At 35.4% G+C, this 26982-nt stretch overlaps 1 protein-coding gene and 1 long non-coding RNA gene across 2 annotated transcripts; one reads left to right on the top strand and one right to left on the bottom strand.

The window, feature by feature from the left end:
* Positions 1-13: 13 nt before the first annotated feature.
* LOC123871181 lies at positions 14-18412 on the bottom strand. The gene is made up of 2 exons (XR_006797231.1): positions 18376-18412; positions 14-118 (listed from the first exon to the last, which is right to left on the bottom strand). It is a non-coding gene; the product is annotated as an uncharacterized LOC123871181 (long non-coding RNA).
* LOC123871167 (luciferin 4-monooxygenase-like) lies at positions 4460-17891 on the top strand. Its single transcript, XM_045914801.1, has 13 exons — positions 4460-4562; positions 4903-4907; positions 8421-8578; positions 8683-8890; positions 9178-9376; positions 10862-10984; positions 11675-11849; positions 12855-12995; positions 14197-14322; positions 14616-14699; positions 15565-15711; positions 16247-16412; positions 17758-17891. The coding sequence occupies exons 3-13, from the start codon at positions 8429-8431 to the stop codon at positions 17883-17885; spliced, it is 1647 nt and encodes a 548-aa protein (XP_045770757.1). The 5' UTR covers positions 4460-4562; positions 4903-4907; positions 8421-8428; the 3' UTR covers positions 17886-17891.
* Positions 18413-26982: the final 8570 nt, after the last annotated feature.

The raw sequence follows: 26982 nt of genomic DNA, 5'->3' as shown, positions 1-26982 counted from the left end.
AAACATTTTTTTACACAAACTAAAGACATTTTAGATTATTGTAAAGTAAAGCGTTACATGAAGTTGTTAATTTTTCAATATTCTAGTTTTTTTACAGTTTATTTACGCATGAAGTTGCCTCTAAAGCCCTAAAATGAATACAATTTACTAAGTACCATATTAATTGTTGTAAGTCATAGATTATGGAGAGATAAATCCGATAAATCGATATATAGCTTAGTTAATACTATCTAGAACAACAAAGATTAGAATAATAGGCGTAATATGTTTGTAATTTGTATGGAGAACATTTGTACTGTGGTACATTTTGAGAAGGAGTTTCCAACGAACTGGATGACAAAGGTGGACAGGATGAAGTTAAAGAAATGGTCCAAGATTTTTTGAGAGAATAATGTCTTGTTTTAAAGCAATTTTAAAATAACTCATTGCCAAAAAAATAGGAAATACTTACCTAACATGTTTAATTTACTTACGACTATTATACATAACTGTATATTCACATTGTAATTTGTAGTTGATAATATAAGGTAGATAAAGTTTTAATCAAATAGTGTAGCTGCAATTTATTCTTTTATTACACACAAACTCTGCAAACACAATAATATACAACCTACTTTATAAGATAAATAAATTATTGTTAACTATCTGATGCCCGCGACTTCGTCCGCGTGGGTTTGCGTTATTGAAAATCCTGTGGGCAGTGGGCACTCTTTGAATTTCCGAGACAAAAAGTATCTACCCTATGTCACTCTCCATATAAAGTGGAACCGCGGCAGTGACGTACGCGCGTCGCGCCTGGAGAGAATATCGTGCGGGGCGCTTACGCGACGCGCAGTTCCGCTGCAATGCAGTTCAAGTGCGTTGGCACCTTTAATTACCCATTCAAAAACCTCCTCGATCTATTGCTCCGTTGCGACGTGATTGAAGGACAAACAATCGCACTTAAGCATATTATTTCATATGGAAGTGAGGTCGTTTTTACGTACTAGCCGATCCCCGAGACTGTGTGGATATTAGATTATATTATAGGGTTATTATAATTACTTAAAATCGTGTACTATATATTACTTACCTAATAGGTAGGTAGTCCCTACCTACATGATGTTTCCTTATAATACCTACCTAGTAGCTACCTACTTGCCTACCAAATAATATTACGTTTGGGTTAGGCTATCGTTCAAATATTTATTTGAATTTCATTCAAATCGGCCAAGTGCAAGTCGGAGTCGCAAATGAAAGGTTTCGTACAAAATCGTACAAAACAACAAGAAATAACACTTTTTTTATGGCGGCCATTTTGAATTTTTTTATTATTTATTTTATTGTTATAGCGCAATAGAAACACATTCTGTGAAAATTTCAACTCTCTATCTATTACTGTTCAGAGATACAGCACGCGCTGACTGACGGACGGACGGACAGCGGAGGCTTAGTAATAGGCTCCCGCTGGCACCCTTTGGATACGGAACCCTAAAAGAGGGAGTTATTTCAAAATCACAGACCGAAATAGATAAATAGATAGAGGGTTATTATTATCAGGTAAGTAGGTAGGTACTTTACAAGCTTTATCCGCGATGCCCACATTTGAGAATTGTGCCCGGGGCTTGTGAGGTCATAGAGAAAAGATACAACTTTACCAGCAAGGTGGTCAAAACCCTGTAGGTACCAAAGCAGCTGTATCTAGGCCTAATATAAAGTAAGTACCTACTTAGGTATAAAACCCCGACATTGGTGCGGCATGTCTTTAAAAAAAGCCTGCATTATAACTTTATTACTATAGCCCAATATACATACTTATAGATTATAATATTTTATATTTTTTCAATACCCAATTAATGTCCGCGACTTCGTCCGTGTTCATTTAAATTTTTTAAAAGCCCCGATGGAGCTCTTTAATTTTCTGGGATGAAAAAACCAAAAACACTAAAAAGTAGAAAATAATTTTTGTTTAGCTACACATGTAATGTACCTAGGTATGAAGTCGAGCGAGCATATTAAAACAAAATTAGAAATCCAAGAGTGAAGCTCGCCCGACTTCATACCTAGGTACATTACATGTGTAGCTAAACAAAAATTATTTTCTACTTTTTAGTGTTTTTGGTTTTTGAAGTCGGTTTTATTTTTCTTTTGAAAATTTTTTATTTCACAATTTTTAGTGGCCCCACTGTACTATAATATGCTATGCCCAGTTAAAACCCTACTGTTTACTAAGCTATTACAGTAATCGCGAGCAATTTGCTCTTATCCATTGAGGAGTTCTGTTCTCCATCTCCGAAGATATTCATCGGATCTTCACCAAATTTATATGGGACCACCTGCACAGTATACCCTTTCAAACAAAAAAAAAATTTCCAAATCGGTCCAGGGGTCTTTGAGTAATCGGGGAACATACATAAAAAATATAAAAAAAAAATAAAAAAAAAAAAAAAAAAAAGATCCCGACGAATTGAGAACCTCCTCCTTTTTTGGAAGTCGGTCAAAAAGTAGCCTGTATGTCAATCCCTAGGTATATAATATTGGCGTCACTCAGAAAAGCAGGTATTATTTAAATATTTTTATCGAATTATTGGAATGTCCTCTCAAACCAACACAAAAAACATCAGGTTCAATGTGTAGAGGTTATCCGAGAGTTTTAATCTAAACAAACTAATGACAAAATAAATAATTTAATTAGAGCGTGATTGCTATCACAACATCTAATTATTCAGTTCACAATCCAAATACCGAAAATATGCGATATCGCTCCGAATCTCGGAAGGAGACTGAATTAAAACCTTCGAAACACCCGTATTTATGCAAGTTCAATCTTGTCGGCCTCCTAGTAACAGATTGTATGACATCGAATGAGCCAAATATCGATTTTATCAAACTACCTGCATTAGATAAATTAATAATTTTATATTATTTTTGACAACTCAAATCAATTTTTAAAAATAACCTTACAGTTCGGCCGTCCTGAATTTAACACGTCCTCGTGTTTCTAATCAATCTTGTCATGTCAGTCGCGGGCTTCCTTGCCCTAAGTCAAATCCAAATCATGGGCTATCCTGCCCTCCGTCAAATCATTAAAACCTACCCTTGAACTGCCGAACTCTCAGTTTTAATATCAAGTCAACAATAAATCCAAACGACTAACTTCTCATTCGATGTATACAAAATCTGAACCACTTATTGCAAATTACTTTCCACTTCACAAAAGACTAAATTCTTTAAAAAAAACTAAAAATTTTAATCACCAAATCAAACTCAATAAAAATTTTAATCAAATGTGGGTTGTTTACAAAAAGATACCAAAGCGAAATTAAGACAACGTGAGACACGTCCCGCTTCTGAATTATTGGCGTCACTCAGAAAAGCAGGTATTATTTAAATATTTTTATCGAATTATTGGAATGTCCTCTCAAACCAACACAAAAAACATCAGGTTCAATGTGTAGAGGTTATCCGAGAGTTTTAATCTAAACAAACTAATGACAAAATAAATAATTTAATTAGAGCGTGATTGCTATCACAACATCTAATTATTCAGTTCACAATCCAAATACCGAAAATATGCGATATCGCTCCGAATCTCGGAAGGAGACTGAATTAAAACCTTCGAAACACCCGTATTTATGCAAGTTCAATCTTGTCGGCCTCCTAGTAACAGATTGTATGACATCGAATGAGCCAAATATCGATTTTATCAAACTACCTGCATTAGATAAATTAATAATTTTATATTATTTTTGACAACTCAAATCAATTTTTAAAAATAACCTTACAATAACTAAGTATAATTCTAACAACGCATAAGTTACTGTATTTAGCCATAAGTACATTTTATTTGTAACTCTGGTATTTGTAGTTACGGAATTTGCATGCAGTGTTCACTTTTAAATGATTTAACATAGTACCTAATTGTACATTATAAAAAAATCTATGTATTTATTATAGTTTTTTAAGTTTGTTTAAAATCGCTAGTAAACCTTTTAATAAAAATAAAAATACAATCCATACTATAATATTATAAATGCGAAATTGGGTCGGTCTGTCTGTCTGCTACCTTTTTACGGCCCAACAGTTTAACCGATTTCGATAAAATTTGGTACAGAGTTAGCTTATATCCCGGGGATGGACATAGGCTACTTTTATCCCGGAAAATCAAATAGTTCCCATGCCGCTTTAAAAACCGAAATCCACGCGGACGAAGTCGCGGGCATCCTTTAGTAAAAAATAAAAATCACGATGATCCGTTTGCTTGGTTCTGGCGTAACCGAAGGACAAACAAACACACTTTAGATATATATATATAGTAGGATAGTATATAAGCATCGGGTACGTACAGCTACCATGATAAAAATACGGCAAGTTTTTTATTCTAGACATTACGTCCCAGTCACGTTATCGTGGTAAGTATACGCACGCCTATCCGCTACATCTCTATTAAAAGAATATTATTGTCGTTAAATGGTCGCTAAACGATGAAAAATACTTTTGAAATCATTAGGTTATCTACTATTAATAAAATCGTGCATCAGTGGAATAGTTACGAATACTAACCGAAGAAGGTTTTGAATTCGGTAAGTCATTTTATGTGTTTTTCAGTAGAACTTTTGTAATGAAAAAAGAATTGTGAAAATCGAATCAGATTCGTACGGAGTTATGAAGTAAAATCTATAAATACTGTAACCCGTTGAGGAGTTCTATTTCTGAAACCGTTCATCACATCTTCACCAAACTTGCATGGTGCTAACCTGACAGTAGGTATAACCTTTGTAAAATTTGTGAATTGTGAAAATCGGTTCAGATTCGATGGGGCTAAAGTAAAATCACAATTATTAATTGAGATGCGTGCTACATAAAAAATAAATAAAAAGGTTGACAATACGCCTTACTTTTTTATAAAGTTAATTTTAAAAGAAACAAATATTTCCTATGTACATAGCTTAATTTATTATAACTTTGTGACTACAATTTTGGTACATGAAAAATGATATATAAATATGTATTTTTTGGCTGGAGTAAAATCACAATTATTAATTGAGATGCGTGCTACATAAAAAATAAATAAAAAGGTTGACAATACGCCTTACTTTTTTATAAAGTTAATTTTAAAAGAAACAAATATTTCCTATGTACATAGCTTAATTTATTATAACTTTGTGACTACAATTTTGGTACATGAAAAATGATATATAAATATGTATTTTTTCTGAAAACGATCAATAACTCAAAAACGGGCCCTTTGAGCTCATAGGTGTTAAGAGGTCATTTGGATAGGATTTGACCTCCTCTACAACCTCTCAAAGAGAAGGTAACGTTTTACTGGACTTGATATATAAATATCATATATATGGATTAAAAAATATTAAATAGTAGATTGTATCATAAGGGAGTAAAATAATATTTTTACGGCGAGGGCGCTTTTTTGAATCCAGAGCGAAGTGAGGGATTGTAGAGTATAATCCCGAACGTAGCGAGGGATTCAAAGTACGTCACCCATATCAAAAAATATTTTGCGCCCGAGTGTAGATACACTCTACTTTTCAACACCCTCTATCTATATCTATACTAATAAATAAAATTGGAGTGTCTGTCTGTAATTTCGAAATAACTACCGCATTTTAAGGTCATATGGTTATTTGAACGATATTATAACTGAATCACGTTTTTAAAATTTTTGTCTGTCTGTCTGTCTGTCTGTCTGTTTGAAAAGGCTAATCTTGGGAACGGCTGAACCGATTTTGACGGGATTTTCACAGACAAGTAGAGAATTGACCAGGGAGTAACATAGGCTACTTTTTTTAACCGACTTTCAAAAAGGGAGTTGTGTGTTTCTACCTATGTACACCGAAATCTCCGAGATTTCTGAACCGATTTGCGTCATTTCTTTTTTAATCGATAGAGGAACTTTGCGACATTGTTTCATAAAAAATTTGAAGTCCAACTCCTCAATCCTGATGCTGCAGGGGATCTGACCAATCCACGCGGGCGAAGCTGCGGGCATCAGCTAGTGAGTAAATAAAAGGAGCCTCATATTTTATTGTAATATTATTATTATTTAAGAAAATAGAGTAACAACTAAATTGAAATTAAATAGTAGGTACATAGTTACCTACTTACAGTGCTTACAGTTTTATTAGGAATAGAGAATGTTGTAGATTTTATAGTCTGCGTGTTTGAAACATCGATGTATATGGATTAGCCTTTCCCATACAATTCCGTCCGCAAAAATACGCTTGAATCTTACGTCATCGTCATTGACAAAGTCAAGAGACTTTTGCAAATTCTCTTGACTTTTTGAGCGCGTTTTTTATCTTCGAAGGGCCCATCCATATACATCGATGGTTTGAAATAATGTCCGAATCTGGCTCATTTTGAGGAAAATGTGACGGTTAATCTTGTTGTTTGGATGTCGCCTCATGCATTTCTCCAGTCAATAAAATTACCATAGGCTTTCATAATATATTTCTACCGGGATTTTGCAGGTAATAGGCGTAATAGGTTATCCATTACATTTCTTGCGTCAGTTCTGATACTTTCAGGAGTTAATTCTATACTTTCACTGTCACTTGAAGAACTCATTTTTCAAAACAAAACCATGAATTTTTTTTTTTTTTTTTTTTCTTTAATCTGGCTTTACTCTGATTAGCCAATGTCAAGTTTGTGATATTTTCAAGTTATTGAATTTATACAAGTATGGACTCCGTCTGCGCCGGCGCCCGCCGACAAACGCGCGGCGCCCCTTTAGAGCGCCTCCCAGTCAGTTTCACCACCAACTAACACAAAAACCAGCCACTCTTAACAAAAAAAACACTCCAAACAAGCACAGCACGCGCGCCAGCAAACGCCATCGCAGACGAAGTCCCTGAATTTCTAACAATTAATAAATTTGACAAAAACGCGGACTGTAGTTCGCGTGTTTTTCATTTGTTTTTTTTTTTTTAATATTTTTTTTAAAGAAATCAAATGGCACAACTTACCAGCCAGTCTTTATTCAAACAATATTTGCGTTCAAATTCAAAAAGTGCGCGGCAAAGACAATTGCTGCGCACTTATATCTTTATATGTGCGCCGCAATTAACTTTGCCGCGCACTTAAACACCACCTTTGGGTGCACTTATAAGCGAACCAAGTCATCCTTTTCGAATAGATGGGATGAAAAATTATTTTCCCGCTTCAAAACGTTTCTGATTTTAAATAATATATAAAGAACAAAAATTTAAAAAAAAACATCAAAGCGGAGCCGTTTCTGAAGACTTCCTAAAAGATTGGCTATTTTACTGCTTTATTGACTCCACTATCAGTGATTACAATAATGCAATGCTTTTGAACTGTCGAACGACCGATAACGAAACGAGCGCGCGCAATCAAGACTCATCGTCCCATTCACGATTGGATCTTAATAAATAGTTGAATCTTAATATGGGCAATATGCGCTATCCCGCCAATGAGGCGCATATTTTCATCACCGAATTCGTTCCATCATTTCCCTATTTTTTTGAGTTTCGAGGTACAATCCCAAACGTCTGTTGAAAAGCTTCACTTCAAATCAACTACTTATCTCTCTCTCTCTATCTGTGTTTCTCTTTATCTCTCTTATTTCTCGTTGCTGAGGGTCGTGATCTTTTTTTATCATTTGTTGAGTAATAATACGGTGGGTTCCTAGATCTTTCTGCATATAACTCGACTAAGAGAACGAGATTTCAACTGTTAGATTTTATAGTTTTATCAATTATGTTAGTAATAACAACCGGGACCGACAACTTAACATGCTCTTCGAGGCACGGAGGAAACGAAAGTCTAGATTAAGAACTCCGAAGTCGATCCAGATACCGATTTGGGTCAAAGTAGCTTAACAATCGCAATCGATTCATAATTATGTTGTCAAAACTAGGTTACACCGTTACACGTCCCTATACTTCTAAAGATACTTAATTATCATTAGAAAAACCGGCCAACAGCGAGTCAGACTCGCGCACTCAGGGTTCGACCGTACTCGGGTAATTTTTCCAACATTTTGTTCAATAAATCAAAAACTATTATACCTAAAAATAATTAAAAATCTGTTTTAGGATGTACAGGTAAAGCCCTTTTATATGAAACCCTATTTGGTATAGTTATCTTATTTTAAAAATTAAAACACATTTTAATTTTTTTTTAAGTGATGTAACCACAAATTCGCGGTTTACAGACTTATTCCTGTACTTGTGATATAAGACCTACCTATCTGCCAAATTTCATGATTCTAGGTCAACGGAAAGTACCCTATAGGTTTCTTGAGAGACACGACGGACGGACGGACGGATGGACAGACAGACAGACAACAAAGTGATCCTATAAGGGTTCCGTTTTTTCCTTTTGAGGTACGGAACCCATAAAAGGTGCCCTAATGTCTATGACCTAATCTATGCTGGTTAAAAACTGTAACTTTTATTTCACAGAAATGGCTCATCCTGTGTCAGATGCAGTTTTCTGGTATATTGAAGAGCTGACTGCGAGTATCGTCGCTGAAACCGGTATACCGAGCGACAGATATCATCTTGGCAAAATATTATTACGCAGTCTAAAAGATGCACCCGATCACATATTGCAGGTAAACTTTGTACCAAAAAAACTCATTTCTTTTAAATTTAGAAATGTTTTCTAGAATATAAAGAAAAGAAATAAAATTTTATGATTGTTTTAAAATATTTACAGATAGACGGAGGAACTGATGAAAAAGAGACATTTAAATCAGCACTCGAGCGATCTATACGATGTGCAACAGCCTTTAGAAACCTGGGACTAAAGTATCAAGATGTTATTGCCATACTGGCACCCAACCACATTAATCTTGCCATACCAATGTACGCTGCTTTATTCCTCGGTCTCAGTGTGGCTACATTAGACATGACTTTAGGAGTTAGTAAGTATATTTATTTAACAAGCCAGCCAATCGTACAAATTAACAAAACAATCACTAACAATAAGTAAATACTCAAACCTTTTCTTAATTTTATTTCAATAATTTTGTGTAATAGAAGAACTCTTGGATTTTCCGGAATAAAAGACTCCTATTTCATTTTCCAATGCAAAGATTATGACTAACCACCACACCAATAAACAAGCATAATTACGCATTTAAAATTAATAAAATTAGTGATATTAATAGTGAAATAGGGATTATTATTCAACTCTCTATCCAATTTACAGATGAACTTCAAGACCCATTTCAATGTTGTGTACCAAAAATTATCTTCTGTCAAAGTACAAAAGTTCAAACTGTTCAACAAGCATTGAGCAGGCTTAAAATGACCACCCAAATTATATCATTTGACGAAAGTGATGATTGTTTGAGCTTATCGAAACTTCTCGATGAGTATGGCGCAGATACGACCGTAGAAAATTTCAAGTAAGATGATATTTTGTTAACATAGAAATAGTTTTTTTTTTATTAAGTTGCATGACAGGTAAATTAAGTAAAGTTACCGTTACCACTTAGTGAGAAGCAAAGTAGGTTGCACAAGTCAACATTCATCCTCCATGATAAAGATTATAGGATCTGGATGTTGGCTTGGCGTTTTCTGTGATTTATCCAAGGCTTTCGACTGCGTTGATCATGAAACATTGGTCGTGAAATTGCACCATTAGGAAATTAGGGGTGCAGCATCGGAGTTGATGAGTTCTCACCTAAATGATAGAATACAAAAGGTAGACGTGAATGGAAAGCGATCTTCAGGATCAGTTGTAAAAATAGGGGTCCCCCAAGGTTCCCGTGAGAAATCTGTAATTTTCCGGGATAAAAAGAGCCTATGTCATTCTCCAGGACTTTAGCTATACGGCTCAATCCGTTTTTTGATTGCGACATGATTGAAGGACAAACATTCGTTTTTATAATATGGGTAGTATAGTGACATAGGGTATCTGAGACTTACGATTTCGTTCGCGTGGATTTAGGTTTTTAAAATCCCGCGGGAACTCTTTGATTTTCCGAGATAAAAAGCAGCCTATTGTCACTCTTCAGGTCTTTAAGTATACCCATGCATAAAAATCGTACAAGTGTAAATTAAAAATTTATAACACCCCCGACAAAGTATTTGAGTTTTCCAAAACATCATTTTCAAATAAATAATTATGTATCTAGGCAACGTCCATCTTGATAGCTTGACATTTGTCAATTGACATAATATTATGAACCTAACGGTTATCTAACCTCCTTTTCTACAAGAAAACTAGAAAAGAGCTGATAACTCTTAAACGGCTGAAACAATTTTTTTGGATTATAGCTAAGAACACTCTCGATCAAGCCACCTTTCAAACAAAAAAAAGTAAATTAAAATCGGTTCATTCGTTTAGGCGCTACGATGCCACAGACAGATACACAGATACACAGACACACAGATACACAGATACGCAGACACACAGATACACAGATACACACGTCAAACTTATAACTCCCCTCTTTTTGGGTCGGGGGTTAAAAATAAAGCACACCGATACGTTGATCTGTTGCGACGTGATTAAAGGACAAATCAATAAAACAATAAAACCAACAAACAAACACACTACCCATATCATAAATGCAAAATATGTTTGTTTGTTGGTTTGTTTTGATTGCATGGTTCGGTATAGTTAAAAACTTGGAGAGTAACTACTTTTTATCCCGGAAAATCAAACAGTTCCCACGGGTTTTTTAAGAACCTAAATCCACGGGAACGAAGTCGCGGGTATCAAGTATTATACTTAGTTTATAATATGGAAAGTGAGGTAGTGATGGGATTGATGTTTGCATACCAGCTAAGCTAAGTAATTTAATTATTATGTGTTGTAACATTAACAAAAAGATTTGAACTGATTTCTAAGTCTAGATAGTTACGTTTTTTTTTAATGATTCCAGACCAGCTGAGTTCGACCCTGTGGAAACTTATGCCTTTTTGATGACAACCAGTGGTTCTACCGGCCTACCAAAGACAGCTATATCAAGTCATAAGAACGTTATGATGGGCTTGCCATTTGTAATGTAAGTAACTAAATAACGTACAAAATTATTGAGTTTCATACCCGAAGGGTGCCAACGGGACCCTATTACTAAACCTCCGCTGTCCATCCGTCTGTCAGCAAGCTGTATCTCGTGAACGGCAATATTTATATGTATCGGTACCAGCGGAAGCTTAGATGGAACAAGTGTAAATTAAAAATTTATAACACCCCCGACAAGTGAAGGTTACAGTAATAACTAGAAAAGAGCTGATAACTTTCAAACGGCTGAACCGATTTTCTTGAATTATAGCTAAGAACACTCTCGATCAAGCCACCTTTCAAACAAAAAAAAACTAAATTAAAATCGGTTTATTAGTTTAGGAGCTACGATGCCACAGACAGATACACAGATAAACACGTCAAACTTATAACACCCCTCTTTTTTGGTCGGGGGTTAAAAATGACAAAAAAAACCATACCCCTTTAGCTCCGAAGTTGAATAATCCATACTTATATTACAAAAAAGAAAGTGTGACTGCGTTTAAGTAATATTATGTACCTATCTTAGTACCTAACTAAAAAACTAAATAAAGTAAGTAGTAAATATGAACATACGATGATACATCAAAACCTCATAGTTACGATCACTGCAGATTTTATATAGCTCCTTGGAAAAAGACATGACTGATGTTTTTTTCTAAACAAATAAGAAGTCATTACTTTTTTACAGGAACAACTGCACCAAATTTCCTACACCTGTGAAGCTAGGATTAGTTGTATCACCTATACAATGGATATCATCAACTTACCAGTTCGTAGCGGGACCTATATTGAGATACACTCGTCTGCAGACTTCATCCCCAATGACTCCAGAGCACATCTATTCAGTGATCAATAAATACAGGGTGAGAGACTGCCACTTTGCCCTTTAAGAGGAAAAAGTCATAAGAAATAAAACAGAAAGACCTTTTATTCAAAATACTTTACAAGTGCTTTTGAATCGTTAAGTGAATGTCAGTGGTCCGAGGAGAACCAGCAAGAAACTCGGTGCCTGCTCTAATGTTGAATATACAATACTATGCAATGCATAAGTAGGTTTACTATCCTGCTTCTCTGGTCTTGTCATATTGCCATCCTATCAGACTAATCAGACCATGGGAGTAAAGAAATATATAATAAGAACACTGCAAATGCCGTGTGCACGTATTTATAGTTGGGCAAACTTTGATCAGGAGAGCATTAGATAATATACAGTGCATAGTTTGGATAGTTAAAAGGCTAGTAAAGAGGTTGGTTTGCCGATGACATGGCCGTTATTGCAGAGACTCTAAACTACCTCAATACAATGCTAAATCACCTCAGCAGAGTAGGTACAAACGAAAATGAGCATACGTCGACATGCTCATGTTTCGACTTTCGACCTAATTCAGTAATCGTTGAGTTCAATAAAGGCTGGTTGAATTAATAAAGGCTTTGAAATTGATCGTTGAGAGCTCTGCATACGAATTGTACTCGTAGATGTGTGTGTATTACTTGGGACGCACAAAATTCAGCAAGGTAGTCAGCTCCAATTTCAAAAAAGATTAACCGTTGAAACCGAATCGGCAGGGCAGCGCGAGGGAAGCTTCGAGATGTTTACCGTCAGTTGTCCGCAATTCCTTGCTTGAAGACCAAAGGCTTCGAAAACTGCGCGTTGTAATTATGGATCCAAGACATAGTCGCTAACTATGGGTTTCATAAGATAGCTTAGGGTCAATCAGCGGGGGATGATAAGAGCTATGCTGGATCAAATCAGAAATGAAGAACCCTTCACAAGGCACTGAACTATGACCTATATATATATACATGATGATGAAGATGAGGTCGATCCATTTTAAATTAATGTTGTTTATTCTTTATGGTATTTTCAGCCAGATTTCTCAGTCATGAGCCCCACGTTTCTGACGACGCTGCTGAAACCTGGAGATCGGGACAAGTGTGATTTTTCTTCTCTAGAGCTCCTCATGGTGGGTGGCAGTGTCGTGACTAAGGAACTCCTTCAAGAAGCGCAGGCAAGTATTTTGATTCTTTCCTAATTACTTGGGATCATCGTTCACGGCGACATTTTTCAGAAATGCAAAAATGTCATCATACAGTAGCGGTAATCGATGCAGTAATATTCAAAGTGTTCACATTTACTAACTAAGTACATTTTTTGAAAAAATTTTCAAAAGAAAAATAAAACCGACTTCAAAAACGACAAACACTAAAAAGTAAAAAATAACTTTTGTTTAGCTACACGTGTAATGCACCTAGGTATGAAGTCGAGCGAGCATATTAAAACAAAATTAGAAATCCAAGAGTGAAGCTCGCCCGACTTCATACCTAGGTGCATTACACGTGTAGCTAAACAAAAGTTATTTTTTACTTTTTAGTGTTTGTCGTTTTTGAAGTCGGTTTTATTTTTCTTTTGAAAATTTTTTATTTCACAATTTTTAGTGGCCCTACTGTACTATAATATGCTGTGCCCAATTAAAACCCTACTGTTTACTAAGCTATTACACTGATCGCGAGCAATTTGCTCCTATCCATTGAGGAGTTCTGTTCTCCATCTCCGAAGATATTCATCAGATCTTCACCAAATTTATATGGGACCACCTGCACAGTATACCCTTTCAAACAAAAAAAAAATTTTCCAAATCGGTCCAGGGGTCTTTGAGTAATCGGGGAACATACATAAAAAAAAAAAAAAAAAAAAAAAAGATCCCGACGAATTGAGAACCTCCTCCTTTTTTGGAAGTCGGTTAAAAATATGTATTTTAATCAATGAAAATATTATAATAAAACTTAAAGCTAGCCTTATCTAATTACTATAAAAATCATGCCCGCGTGGAATGGTGCCAAGAATACTGGCTGCATTTCCGCGTTGGACAGCCAGGCTGATCCGTTGCGCAAAAAATGAGCCAGCCCTTCTGTCACCCGATGAGGCTATTAAACGCGGTGAAATGTCTCGTAAAAATTTCTTTGCACTAAGACTAAGTACATACCACAAATCAATGTTGATGAGCGTAGATTTGACCTGCAGCTCGCCCCAGCAATACGCGGGACTTCAATTACAAAAATAAGTACCTACATGACATAATACTATAATATCAAATCTTTGAAAAGAGATTACTGATTCTTCTCTGTAGAAAAGGTAGATGCATTTGACAATTCAATAATACTTGAAAAAGTTTAATTGAATAAAAATATTTTGATTTTGATTTTTTTCAGAAAATAATGCCGAAATGCTATGTAAAGTTAACTTATGGTATGACCGAAGTAACATGCCTCGTTGTGGACTCCAGCTATTCTCCGTTTGGTTCAGTCGGTGCACCACTGCCGGTTTTACAGTATAAAGTTAGTATTTATCGTTATTCGAAGACTAATATTATTTATCACTGTATGTATAATATTATGTACCTACGTACGTTAATAGCCTGATGGCTTAACTCAGTCGCCTGTTCAGGTGGTCTGGGGGTTTGGGAACTTTCGGAGTTAGGTATGTGCGTTTTAAGCAATAAAATATCACTTGCTTCAGGCTTTCTGCGTTAAAATCTATTAATAAGGGCTTATATTGACCTATTCAGAGGTTTATATTATGTGAGTCAGTCAGATTCTTACTTAAATTTAATATTTTATTTTATTTCTAGTTAGTAGATCCTGTTAGTAATGAAGAGATAAATGCACCTAACATACCCGGAGAAATACGACTAAAAGGTCCTACATTGTTTCAGGTAAGATAAAATTAGAAATTATTGAATGTTGAGAGAATCCAATGGAGCTACATATTTCCTTTACGTATCACACTAATATTATAAAGGCGAAAGTTTGTATGTGTGTGTGTGTGTATGTTGGTTACTCCTTCACGCTAAAACTACTGGACGGATTGGGCTGAAAATAGGCTACTTTTTATCCAGGAAAATCAAAGTGTTCCCACGGGATTTTTAAAAAACTACATCCATGCGAACGAAGTCGCGGGCATCAGCTAGTAACCAATTAAAGCACGACCATTCTTTTTTTTCCACGTAAGATTCTCCAATGAAAATCGTAGTCAAATAATTTTCATAATTTCATTTCACAATGCGGTGTCGCTCCAGTTCAGCGGTACAATCTTAAAATAAAATAAAACATGTTGGAGAAGGGTCAGGGGCTCAACAAAATCCTCACGCCTTATTTTTTTTTACCTACAGCTATTTTTTTGTTTACTTATTGTACTGCTGTTCCGAGAGATGGGTTAACTATCGGCCTCATAGGAAAACTCAGCGAGTGACGGAGAAAACTATACTTGGAGTTTCTCTACGTGATCAAATCATAATATAATCTGTAGAGGAACCAAAGTAGCAGCCGACATATTTCAATTGGTTGCGAAGTTAAAGTGGCAATTCGCAAGGCATATAATTCGAAAGATTGGTACTGTATGATGTTAGTACCCTACTAATACACACACTACTACTAGTACACACTGTATGATATTAGTACCCTACTAACATCATACAGTACCAGTTAGTAGGTTTCCAAGGTTTAGCACCTTGGAACCCTATGAGGACCTGGCAACTGACTTGACATGGAAGCAATTAAAGATATATATTTTTATGACAGGGCTATTACAACAACCCTGAGATGACAAAAGCAGCTTTCGATGAAGACGGGTGGTTAAAATCTGGAGACATATTGTATAGAGATGAATATCACAATTACTATTTCTATGACCGCTTCAAAATGTTGCTAAAATATAGAAACCATCAGGTAAAAAGATTTTTTTTAGAAATCACCAAAAACTTATACTTAAACTAAAACATTAATATTGAAATGACATGCAATGCAAGAACACTGAGGTACAAGTGTAAATTAAAAATTTATAACACCCCCGACAAGTGAAGGTAACAGTAACTAGAAAAGAACTGACCTTTCAAACGGCTGAACCAATTTTATGGAACGTATTTTTTTAAAAGCCCAACCCAAAAAGAGGGGTGTTATAAGTTTGACGTGTGTATCTGTGTATCTGTCTGTGGCATCGTAGCTCCTAAATAAAATTAATGAACTGATTTTAATTTAGTTTTTTTTTGTTTGAAAGGTGGCTTGATCGAGAGTGTTCTTAGCTATAATCCAAGAAAATCGGTTTAGCCATTTAAAAGTTATCAGTTCTTTTCTAGTTACAGTAACCTTCACTTGTCAGGGGTGTTATGAATTTTTAATTTACACTTGTGTATGACAAACATTGATATAGAATAAATTAGAGATGACAAATGAGTAGGAACTTCTTATTACAATGTAATTCCAGGTTTCACCCGTGGAAATAGAGTCCGTGATAGTAAAACACCCGGGAGTGTTAGATGTAGTCGTGACCGGTATAGCCGACGCTGAGTGTGGGGATTTGCCTGTCGCACTGGTTATACTTCGAGACGGACACAATGTCACAGCACAAGAAATAAAGGATTTAGTTAAAGGTATTGCAACCATGAGGGATTCATCAAATTTTGAATTGAAATAAGATCAGCACCATGAAGATCGGTGAATCCTTTGACAAGACTTAAATGAAACCGTTTGGTCTCTATGATTTCTGTGCTTGAGTGTATTTATAGTACAGTACTAGAAGATCATTGTTTCAAAGTCCAATTTTCAATTATTTTTTTTTGCGAATTTGGGTTAGTTCACAGATCTTAATACTATTGTTTGGTTCTGCCAAATTCTACCTTACGGCATACAATACTACAATAATACACCTCCTTCCTTCTACTTTTCTCAATGTAGCACTTACAGTGGCAACGGTTACCCCGCTTTATCATTTTATGCTTAGTGCACTGTAACAACGGTTTCATATTATTGTTTTTTTGCACGTAATATATTAACGTTTTTGTACGCGGGCGTACGCGTGCTTTTTCATACGCACATCCCATACGAGCATAATAGACATGCTTGTGCTCCCACAAGCGCGTTTATTTTATAATAAACGCTCCTATATTGTGCAGGTAATAAATGCATCTATATTTTAATTAACGGCTCTAGAATCTATATTGCTACCGACTATCCGCTGGTTTGAACGTTCAAGCCGAAAAGCGATGATGACTACTAGTAACAGCGGTAATAATTTACTAGGTAGCATTAAGCGCAGGCCATACCGCCAGCTAGCGGGCAGGCGGGCTAGGCGGGTGGGCGAAGCGAACAAAGGAAACTATACAAACTACGCGAAATATTGGCGAGCTAGACTATGGGGTTCACACCGAAAACTACGGACAGACGAGCGACGGGCGGAGCGGGCGAAGCGGGCTAAGCGGGAGAAGCGGGGGGCGCTATATGACATGATATATGATATATGATACATGATATATGATATATGACATATTCATCGTTCACAAACGTAAACACTACACTGCTATTCGAAAGACGAGCGTCGACTAGTCTACTCGAAACGGGGAGGACGGGGCCGAACGAACCGGGTGAGCGGGCTGGCGGGCGAGCTAACCTAGCGAAGTGCGGGCGCGCCAACGAGGTGAACGAGTTTCTTCGCTGGAATCGTCGGATATTTCGTTAGCTTAGCTCGTTAGGTTAGTCGGTAGCTCGCGGTGTGAACCGAAGTATGTAAAGAGGTGAAACGATGTTCGCCCGCCCGCTAGCTGGCGGTGTGGCCTGCACTTTATATAAATTATTATCTAATATGGTATTATCGAATATTAATAAGCTAAGCTGATCCATTGTTCCTTGCATATCACAGATATAATAATATAAGTACGAGTATTTATACATCCATGATTGGTATTTAGTAGGTACCTACTAATGACTTCTTATTTCCAGAATCACTAACGGACTCGAAACAGTTAAGGGGTGGTGTGATATTTGTGAAGGAGTTTCCTACGACATCGGCTACGAAGGTGGACAGGATGAAATTAAAGCAATGGGCCAAGACGCTCAAGAGAGAATAACTTGTTGTAAAGCAAGTGTAAATAATGACACACTGATAAAAAGAATATTAAATAACGGGTTACCAACTGCATTTTCTTATTGTTCTTGATATTAAATATGTACTAAAGCTTTAGTATTCTTTTATTTCACACAAACTCTGCAAACATGTACTTATGAGAGAGTATTTATACATCCATGTTATAAGATTAATTAGCTGATGCCCGCGACTTCGTCCGCGACCTCTTTTATTTACTGGAATAAAAAATACCTAGCCTATGTCACTCTCATTCCTACCAAAACCAAAAATCACATCGATGTGTTGCTCTGTTGCGACGTGATTTAAGCACAAACCGACAAACAAACATATATTACAATATATTTATAAACAATATAATATATTTACAAATATAGTGTATTATATTATAAATATACTATAGCAAAGTGAAGCGTTATATGAAGTTGTTAATTTTCAAATTTCTAGTTTTTGATATAGTTTATTTACACACAAACTTGCCTCAAAATTTGCACTAAAATAGAGATTTTTTAAGGGTCATCATACCTTTTAAAATGAATTATTTTAAGGCATAGATAATGGACAGACAAAACGATATATAGCTTAGTTATAGGTGCAGAACAACAAATAATAGAATAGGTAATAGGCGATCGTTTGTAATTTGTATGGAGAAGCGCGCAAGAAGTGTATGTACACTGTGAAACATTTTGTGACGGAAGTTTCCAACGACATGACGACAAAGATGGACAGGATGCAGTTATAGGAATGACCCAAGATTTTTAGAGAGAATAACATCTTGTTTTAAGGCCGCGCTCTGACAAAAATCAAAAAATTTAAGATTTCAAGTGCTAAATTTACCACAATAGGAAAATCTTTCACATAATTCAATACATGTTTAAAATAAACCAATTTTTCGTATTGACATTTAATGTATCATATTTAACCCTAGAAAGATAACCTACGTCTCAGAGGCACCCACGCGAGAAACTTATTGCTCTCTCTTTTTTTCCTTTCTTTGTATTTGCTTGTGCTTCACAGCCAACTCACTCCTTGGTCTACTCTTTCGAGGGACGACTGTTTTCATGCGATAAGTTATATAGTTTTTCTGTTATGACGAGTCATTGCGCTCGCGAGGCGTAGGTATATTAGTCTTTTGTGTAACTTTTAAGATGTATTCACTCAAGAAGTTTGAGTTATGTAAATTAAATATTTATACTTTTCTGTTTGTTTTTAGGAATTATATGCTACATAACTATAAGGGCAAGCTGGATAACGCTAACAAAACAGGAAAAAACGATTTACTGAGCCAAGAAAAAAAAATTCAAAAGAAAAATAAAACCGACTTCAAAAACGACAAGCACTAAAAAGTAAAAAATAACTTTTGTTCACTAGCTTCACTCTTGGATTTCTAATTAACCGACTTCCAAAAAAGGAGGAGGTTCTCAATTCGTCGGGATCTTTTTTTTTTTTATTTTTTTTTTTATTTTTTATGTATGTTCCCCGATTACTCAAAGACCCCTGGACCGATTTGGAAAATTTTTCTTTTGTTTGAAAGGGTATACTGTGCAGGTGGTCCCATATAAATTTGGTGAAGATCTGATGAATATCTTCGGAGATGGAGAACAGAACTCCTCAATGGATAGGAGCAAATTGCTCGCGATCAGTGTAATAGCTTAGTAAACAGTAGGGTTTTAACTGGGCACAGCATATTATAGTACAGTAGGGCCACTAAAAATTGTGAAATAAAAATAAAACCGACTTCAAAAACGACAAACACTAAAAAGTAAAAAATAACTTTTGTTTAGCTACACGTGTAATGCACCTAGGTATGAAGTCGGGCGAGCTTCACTCTTGGATTTCTAATTTTGTTTTAATATGCTCGCCCGACTTCATACCTAGGTGCATTACACGTGTAGCTAAACAAAAGTTATTTTTTACTTTTTAGTGCTTGTCGTTTTTGAAGTCGGTTTTATTTTTCTTTTGAAAATTTTTTATTTCACAATTTTAAGTGGCCCTAATGTACTATAATATGCTATGCCCAGTTAAAACCCTACTGTTTACTAAGCTATTACACTGATCGCGAGCAATTTGCTCCTATCCATTGAGGAGTTCTGTTCTCCATCTCCGAAGATATTCATCAGATCTTCACCAAATTTATATGGGACCACCTGCACAGTATACCCTTTCAAACAAAAAAAAATTTTTCAAAATCGGTCCAGGGGTCTTTGAGTAATCGGGGAACATACATAAAAAAAAAAAAAAAAAAAAAAAAAAGATCCCGACGAATTGAGAACCTCCTCCTTTTTTGGAAGTCGGTTAAAAAGGAAAACAGCATATAAATCAACCTCAGATCAGACAATGAGCTAGAAGACTTTAGCGAATTGAAGAGGTTCAAGCAGTTGATAAAAATGGTATTTCAACCAAAAAGAGGCATTATTGCAGTTACTGCACGTATATAAAATAATACTAATGTCAAGGATGACCTGCGCTAAGTGCAAAAATACTGTTTGTGGCGAGCATAAAATTAAAGTTTGCATCAAATGCCTATAAATCCCAGTATTTTTGTATTGATTTCTGTTTTTAGACTGATTAGACTGTAAACAAATGGTTATAGCGAAAAATAAGATTATTGAAAGACAATTTGTGTGATTTAGTTGATAAATTACAAGGCAGTTGCTTTTTGTAATTTTTTCTAGAGGTCTGCTTGTTTAATTTTTTAATTCCAAAAAATAAACAAATTGTAATTTGACTGTATTTTTTTCTTAAAGTTATAAATGTACCTTCTAAGATAATACAACAAAATTTCTACTATAATAAAGAAATTAAGTAAAAATATGAATTCAAAAAGTGAGCGCCTCTAAAGCGTATGGTTATCTTTAGAGTATGTCTAAATATGGTTATCTTTCTAGGGTTAAAAAGACTATTTTGTTTATTATTATTTTTATGTTAGATCGAATAAATGGATTGTTACCAAAACTACATAAATAGATTCGCTAAGAACATTGTTTATTTTCACATAAATTTTTGAATGAAGTTATGCTTTATTCCATACAAAAAATCGTGTTAAACTAGCCATATAATTTGAAAAAATTGGTAACAGTTCTTTTTTTTTACTCATTAATATGATTATAAATCCATATTTTAGTTCATTATGTGTCAATAGGACTATATTTTTAATATTTAAATATTTTTTTCCAGTAAATCACATGATTTCTAAGGATAGATTTAGGGTTTCAAAGTTGAGTCTGTTATTGTTTTCATTAAAACTAGGCGCGGCAGATTGATCACTACAAAATAAATAAAATAGTTTTCGCAAAAATGTTACATTAACTGTCAAAACGAAAGATTGATTTATTTTAAACATGTATTAAATTACGTGGAAGTCTTTCTTATGATGGTTAATTTGAAGCTCGAAAACTCACATTTTTTTGTTAAAATGTAAGCGCGGCCTTGCCAAAAAAAAGTAAATAACATGTTTTATTTACTTAAGCCTATAATACACAATTGTATAATATTCTCATTGTATTTTGTAGTTGATAATATAAAATATGTAGATAAAGTTTTATCAAACAGTGTAGCTGCAATTTATTGTTTTATCACACAAAAACTCTGCAAACATAATATACTACCTACCTACTTTTATAAGATAAATTATTATTAAATTATCTGATGCCCGCGACTTCGTCCGCGTGGGTTTGCGTTATTGAAAATCCTGTGGGCAGTGGGATTGGGCACTCTTTGAATTTCCGAGACAAAAAGTATCTACCCTATGTCACTCTCCATATAAATTACCCATTCAAAAACCTCCTCGATCTATTGCTCTGTTGCGACGTGATTGAAGGACAAACAAACGCACTCAAGCATATTATTTCATATGGAAGTGAGGTCGTTTTTACGTACTAGCCGATCCTCAAGACTTCGTCTGGATTTAGGTTTTTGTTTTTTAGGAGCCCTAAAAAGCTAAAAAGAAGTATTAAATATGAATCGTCTACCTTCATGTAAAAGTCCTGTCAAATTCAGTTGAGCCGTTCGGAAGTTAGTGCGGACAAAAAGACAGACAGACAAAACCTTTCAAATCGTATAAATCAATCAGACTGTTTACGTCCACAGTTGGACATAGGCCTTCTCAAGAGCGCGCCACCACACACGATCCTCCGTCTTCCTCATCCACCCACTTCCTATACTAATTTTAGCGTGCATCTTATCTAATGGGTAAGTAGTACCTACATGATGTTTCATTATAAGTACCTATCTACTTATGTACCTACCTAAGTACATATAATAATATTATCATAATATAATACGTTTGGGTTAGGCTATCGTTCAATTATTATTTAGGTAGGTACTAGAGGATGCCCGCGACTTCGTCCGCGCGGATTTAGGTTTTTAAAAATCCCGTGGGAACTGTTTGATTTTCCGGGATAAAAAGTAGCTTATATCTGTCCCCGGGGTATAAGCTAACCCTGTACCAAATTTTATCAGAATCGGTTAAACTGTTGGGCCGTGAAAAGGTAGCAGACAGACAGACAGACAGACAGACAAACAGACAGACACACTTTCGCATTTATAATATTAGTATGGAAGTATGGATTTGAATTTCATTTCAATGAGGTTATCAATCAGATAACAAAAAAGTTATAAGCATCTAAATATTTCAGATTAGACAGAGATAGCGATTAGCATTATATAACGTCTCTCCGTGCTAATGCCATTGTAGCTTCCTGCGGTTTCATACAAATTTTCGTTTTTCGAGAAAGGGATAGAAGACCCTTCCACACCAAAATTAAAATGCCTGTAACTTTGTAAATCTTTGTTGGATTTTAATTTTTTTTTCAGCGTACGTCATTATTTTTATCCTAGTTTATAATAAAGTAATAATATTTATCAAATTCAAAAGTAGGAAAATACCCAATTTTACCAGGTAGGTGGTCAAAACCCTGAAGGTACCAAAGCAGCTGTATCTTGGCCTAATATAAAGTAAGTACTTAGGTATAAAACCCCGAAAGTGGTGCGGCAAGTCTTTAAAAAAGCCTATGCATTATAACTTTATTACAAGGTAGGTATAGCCCAATAAAGATCATAATATTTTCGATACCTAATTAAAGTCCGCGACTTCGTCCGTGTTCATTTAAGTTTCTTTTCAAAGCCCTGATGGACCTCTTTAATTTTCTGGGATGAAAAGTAGCCTGTATGTCAATCCCCAGGTATTTAACTAAGTATATCTAACAATTAAATTGTTAGTAAATATGTAATATAATATTATATTCCTCAGTCGGAAATGAGCTTTAATGTTCCCTAAGTTACTGTATACATTTTATTTGTAACTGGTATTTAACATAGTGGTGCAAAATAGAAAAATCTATGTAATTATTTAGGTTTTTAAGTTTGTATATTAAAATCGCTAGTAAACCTTTTAATTAAAATAAAAATACAATAAAAAATAAAATCACGATGATCCGTTTGCTTTGTTGTGGCGGGATCGAAGGACAAACAAACACACTTTAAATAATATATATAGTAGGATAGTATATAAGCATCGGGTACGTACAGCTACCACGATAAAAATACGGCAAGTTTTTTATTGTTGACATTCCGTCCCAGTCGCGTTATCGTGGTAAGTACGCAAATGCACATAGCTATCCGCTACATCTCTTAATTTCTTTATTCTCTATTTTATTAGACCAGGGTCGAAGCCTTCAAAAATTTATTTTTGTAAATTTATTTTTGTACTAAAATATCGTGAAAGGAGTATTACAGTTGTATTATGAGTAAGTATAAATAATGTTTCCTCCAATTAAAATATTCAAAATATAGGTTGGGGTATATAAGTCTTTTCGCATTTTTTAAGAAAATTCAAAATATTTTTTTGTATAGTTTATTTATTTAGATATTACTTTCTAGAATATTATGTCTGCAAAATTTCATGGACTTGGGTTGCTTAATATTCAAATAAAATTGGAACTACGATTGTATGAAACGAGTGACAGAGAGAGCCCTCTTAAGAGGGCTCTCTCCGTCACTCGTTTCCACTCGTTTCATACAATCGTAGTTCCAATTTCATTTGAATATTAAGCAACCTAAGTCCATGAAATTTTGCAGACATATTCTAGAAACTAATATCTATGTCTGTGGTTTTCCAGATTTCTGTTAAAATATTCGGTTTCAAAGTTACGCGGTCTTAAAAATTTTCATACAAATCTTGGAGCCCCTGTAATTTTAAAACTACATATTTTTAGAAAAATCTAAAACACCACAGACACAGATATTAGTTTCTAGAATATGTCTACAAAATTTCATGGACTTTGGTTGCTTAATATTCAAATGAAATTGGAACTACGATTGTATGAAACGAGTGGAAACGAGTGACGGAGAGAGCCCTGTTAAACATTCAACTTTCATTTAACAGAAATGGCTCATCCTGTGTCAGATGCAGTTTTCTGGTATATTGAAGAGCTGACTGCGAATATCGTCGCCGAAACCGGTATACCAAGCGACAGATATCATGTGGGCAAAATATTATTACGCAGTCTAAAAGATGCACCCGATCACATATTGCAGGTAAACTTTGTACCAAAAAACTCATTTCTTTTTTAAATTTAGAATGTGTTTTAGAATATAAAGAAATAAGTACATTTTATAATTGTTTTAAAATATTCACAGATAGACGGAGCAACTGGTGAAAAAGAGACATTCAAATCAGCACTCGAGCGATCTATACGATGTGCAACAGCCTTTAGAAACGTGGGCCTAAAGTATCAAGATGTTATTGCCATACTGGCACCCAATCACATTAATCTTGCCATACCAATGTACGCTGCCTTATTTCTCGGTCTCAGTGTGGCTACATTAGACATGACTTTAGGAGTTAGTAAGTGTACCTATTTATTTAACAACAAAAACATTAACAATAAGTAATTAAACCTTTTTTAAATTTAATTTCAATAATTTTGTAAGATTAGGCCCGCAACTTAAAAGTCCTGTGGGTATTCTTGGATTTCCCGGAATAAAAGACGCCTATTTCATTTTCCAATGCAAAGATCACATTGATCCGATGCTCCGTTGTGGCATGACTAACCATAGTTCTGTCGTTTCCATATTTCCCGGCAGTTTTGAATTTGGAACTGTTCTATATTCGAATGTGTTTAAGTTTTGAATCTCAAAACAGTTGGAAGTATTAATGCTATTGTTTAGTCACAGCGTCGATTGGAATCTGTCAGGTTACGTACGAAAATGAATCTTTCTAAGGAAAATGTTCGTGCAGTAATTTTCTTCAACTTTAGAAGAGGCCTGACATGGCTTCAGTGTTTTGAAGAGCTAACATCTGTGTTTAGTGATGAAGCCCCATATCTGCGGACTATCGTACGCTGGTATTTAGAACTCCAGCGTAGACATACTAGTGTTAGTGACAAATATCGCGAAGGACGTCAAAAATCCGCCTTCACTGAAGATAACATCATTGCTGTGAGACAACTAATTCTCGAAGATCGTCATGTGACGTATCGAGAGATAGAGGCTCTATTAGGCATCTGAGGGACAACCATTCAGAAGATCTTGCATGAAGCGCTTGGTGTGAGAAAGCTAGTTTACCGTTGGATACCGCATCTGCTTTCCGACGATCGCAAGGCGGCCCGCGTCAGATGGTGTAAGAAAACTCTGCAAAGGTTCAACCGAGGAGAGTCAAATCACGTCTACGACATCATCAGTGGTGACGAATCTTGGATCTATGCCTACGATCCTGATTCCAAACAACAATCCACAATTTGGGTCTTTCAAGACGAGCCAAAGCCGACTAACGTTGTTCGTTCTCGAAGCACTTTAAAGAAGATAGTGGCCACGTTCGTTGGAAAAACCAGCCATGTTTTCGACTATTGCACTTGAAGATCGTAGGATGGTTAACGTAGAGTGATATACCACAGTTTGTTTACCACAAGTCATCGCCGAACTTCGAAAATCTAACTCAAAGCGACGCATCATCCTGCACCACGACAACGCAAGCTCACACAGCGCTCGCCAAACGATTGAGTATTTGAAGCAGGAAAAAGTAGAAATTCTTGACCATCCTCCATACAGTCCTGACCTAAGACGATTTCTTAAATTCAGAAAAGTCTTCGTGGTCAAAGGTTCCAGTCCGGTGAAGAAGCCGTCGACGCTTTCAAGTCAGCCATTTTGAACACCCCCACTTTAGACTGGAATAAATGTTATAATAACTGCTTTGAGCGAATGGAAAAGTGTATTAAGCTACGTGGTGAATACTTTGTAAAACAATAAAAAGTACTATAAGGTTCTAGTTGTGTTTATTTCTTCAAACGACAAAACTTAAAAGGCATGCCTCTACCATCACGATAAACAAACATGATTTCGCATTTACAATTAATAAAATAAGTGATGTGAGTAGTGAAGTAGAAATTAATTCAACTCTCTATCCAATTACAGATGAACTTCAAAACCCGTTTCAATGTTGTGTACCAAAAATTATCTTCTGTCAAAGTTCAAAAGTTAAAACCGTTCAACAGGCATTGAGTAAGCTTAATATGACCGCTCACATTATATCATTTGATGAAAGTGATGATTGTTTGAGCTTATCGAAACTTCTCGAAGAGTATGGCGCAGATACGACCGTAGAAAATTTCAAGTAAGATGATGTTTTGTTAACATAGAAATAGATTTTTTTTATTAAGTTGCATGACAGGTAAATTAAGTAAAGTTACCGTTACCGCTTAGTGAGAAGCAAAGTAGGTTGCACGAGTCAACATTCATCCTCCATGATAAAGATTATAGGATTTGGATGTTGGCTTGGCGTTTTCTGTGATTTATCCAAGGCTTTCGACTGCGTTGATCATGAAACATTGGTCGTGAAATTGCACCATTAGGAAATTAGGGGTGCAGCATCGGAGTTGATGAGTTCTCACCTAAATGATATAATACAAAAGGTAGACGTGAATGGAAAGCGATCTTCAGGATCAGTTGTAAAAATAGGGGTCCCCCAAGGTTCCATTTTAGTATCCTTTCTGTTCCTCGTTTACATTAATGACCTTCCTTGCCTTGCTAAGGATAAGTACGGAATAGCATTGTTTGCTGATCTTACATCACTTTTATTTAAAATC

The sequence above is a fragment of the Maniola jurtina genome, chromosome 13 (genome assembly GCF_905333055.1).
Source record: "Maniola jurtina chromosome 13, ilManJurt1.1, whole genome shotgun sequence".
NCBI lineage: Eukaryota > Metazoa > Arthropoda > Insecta > Lepidoptera > Nymphalidae > Maniola > Maniola jurtina.
The sequence above is the reverse complement of the archived record's forward strand: the minus strand, read 5'-3'. Positions and strand labels throughout refer to the sequence as shown.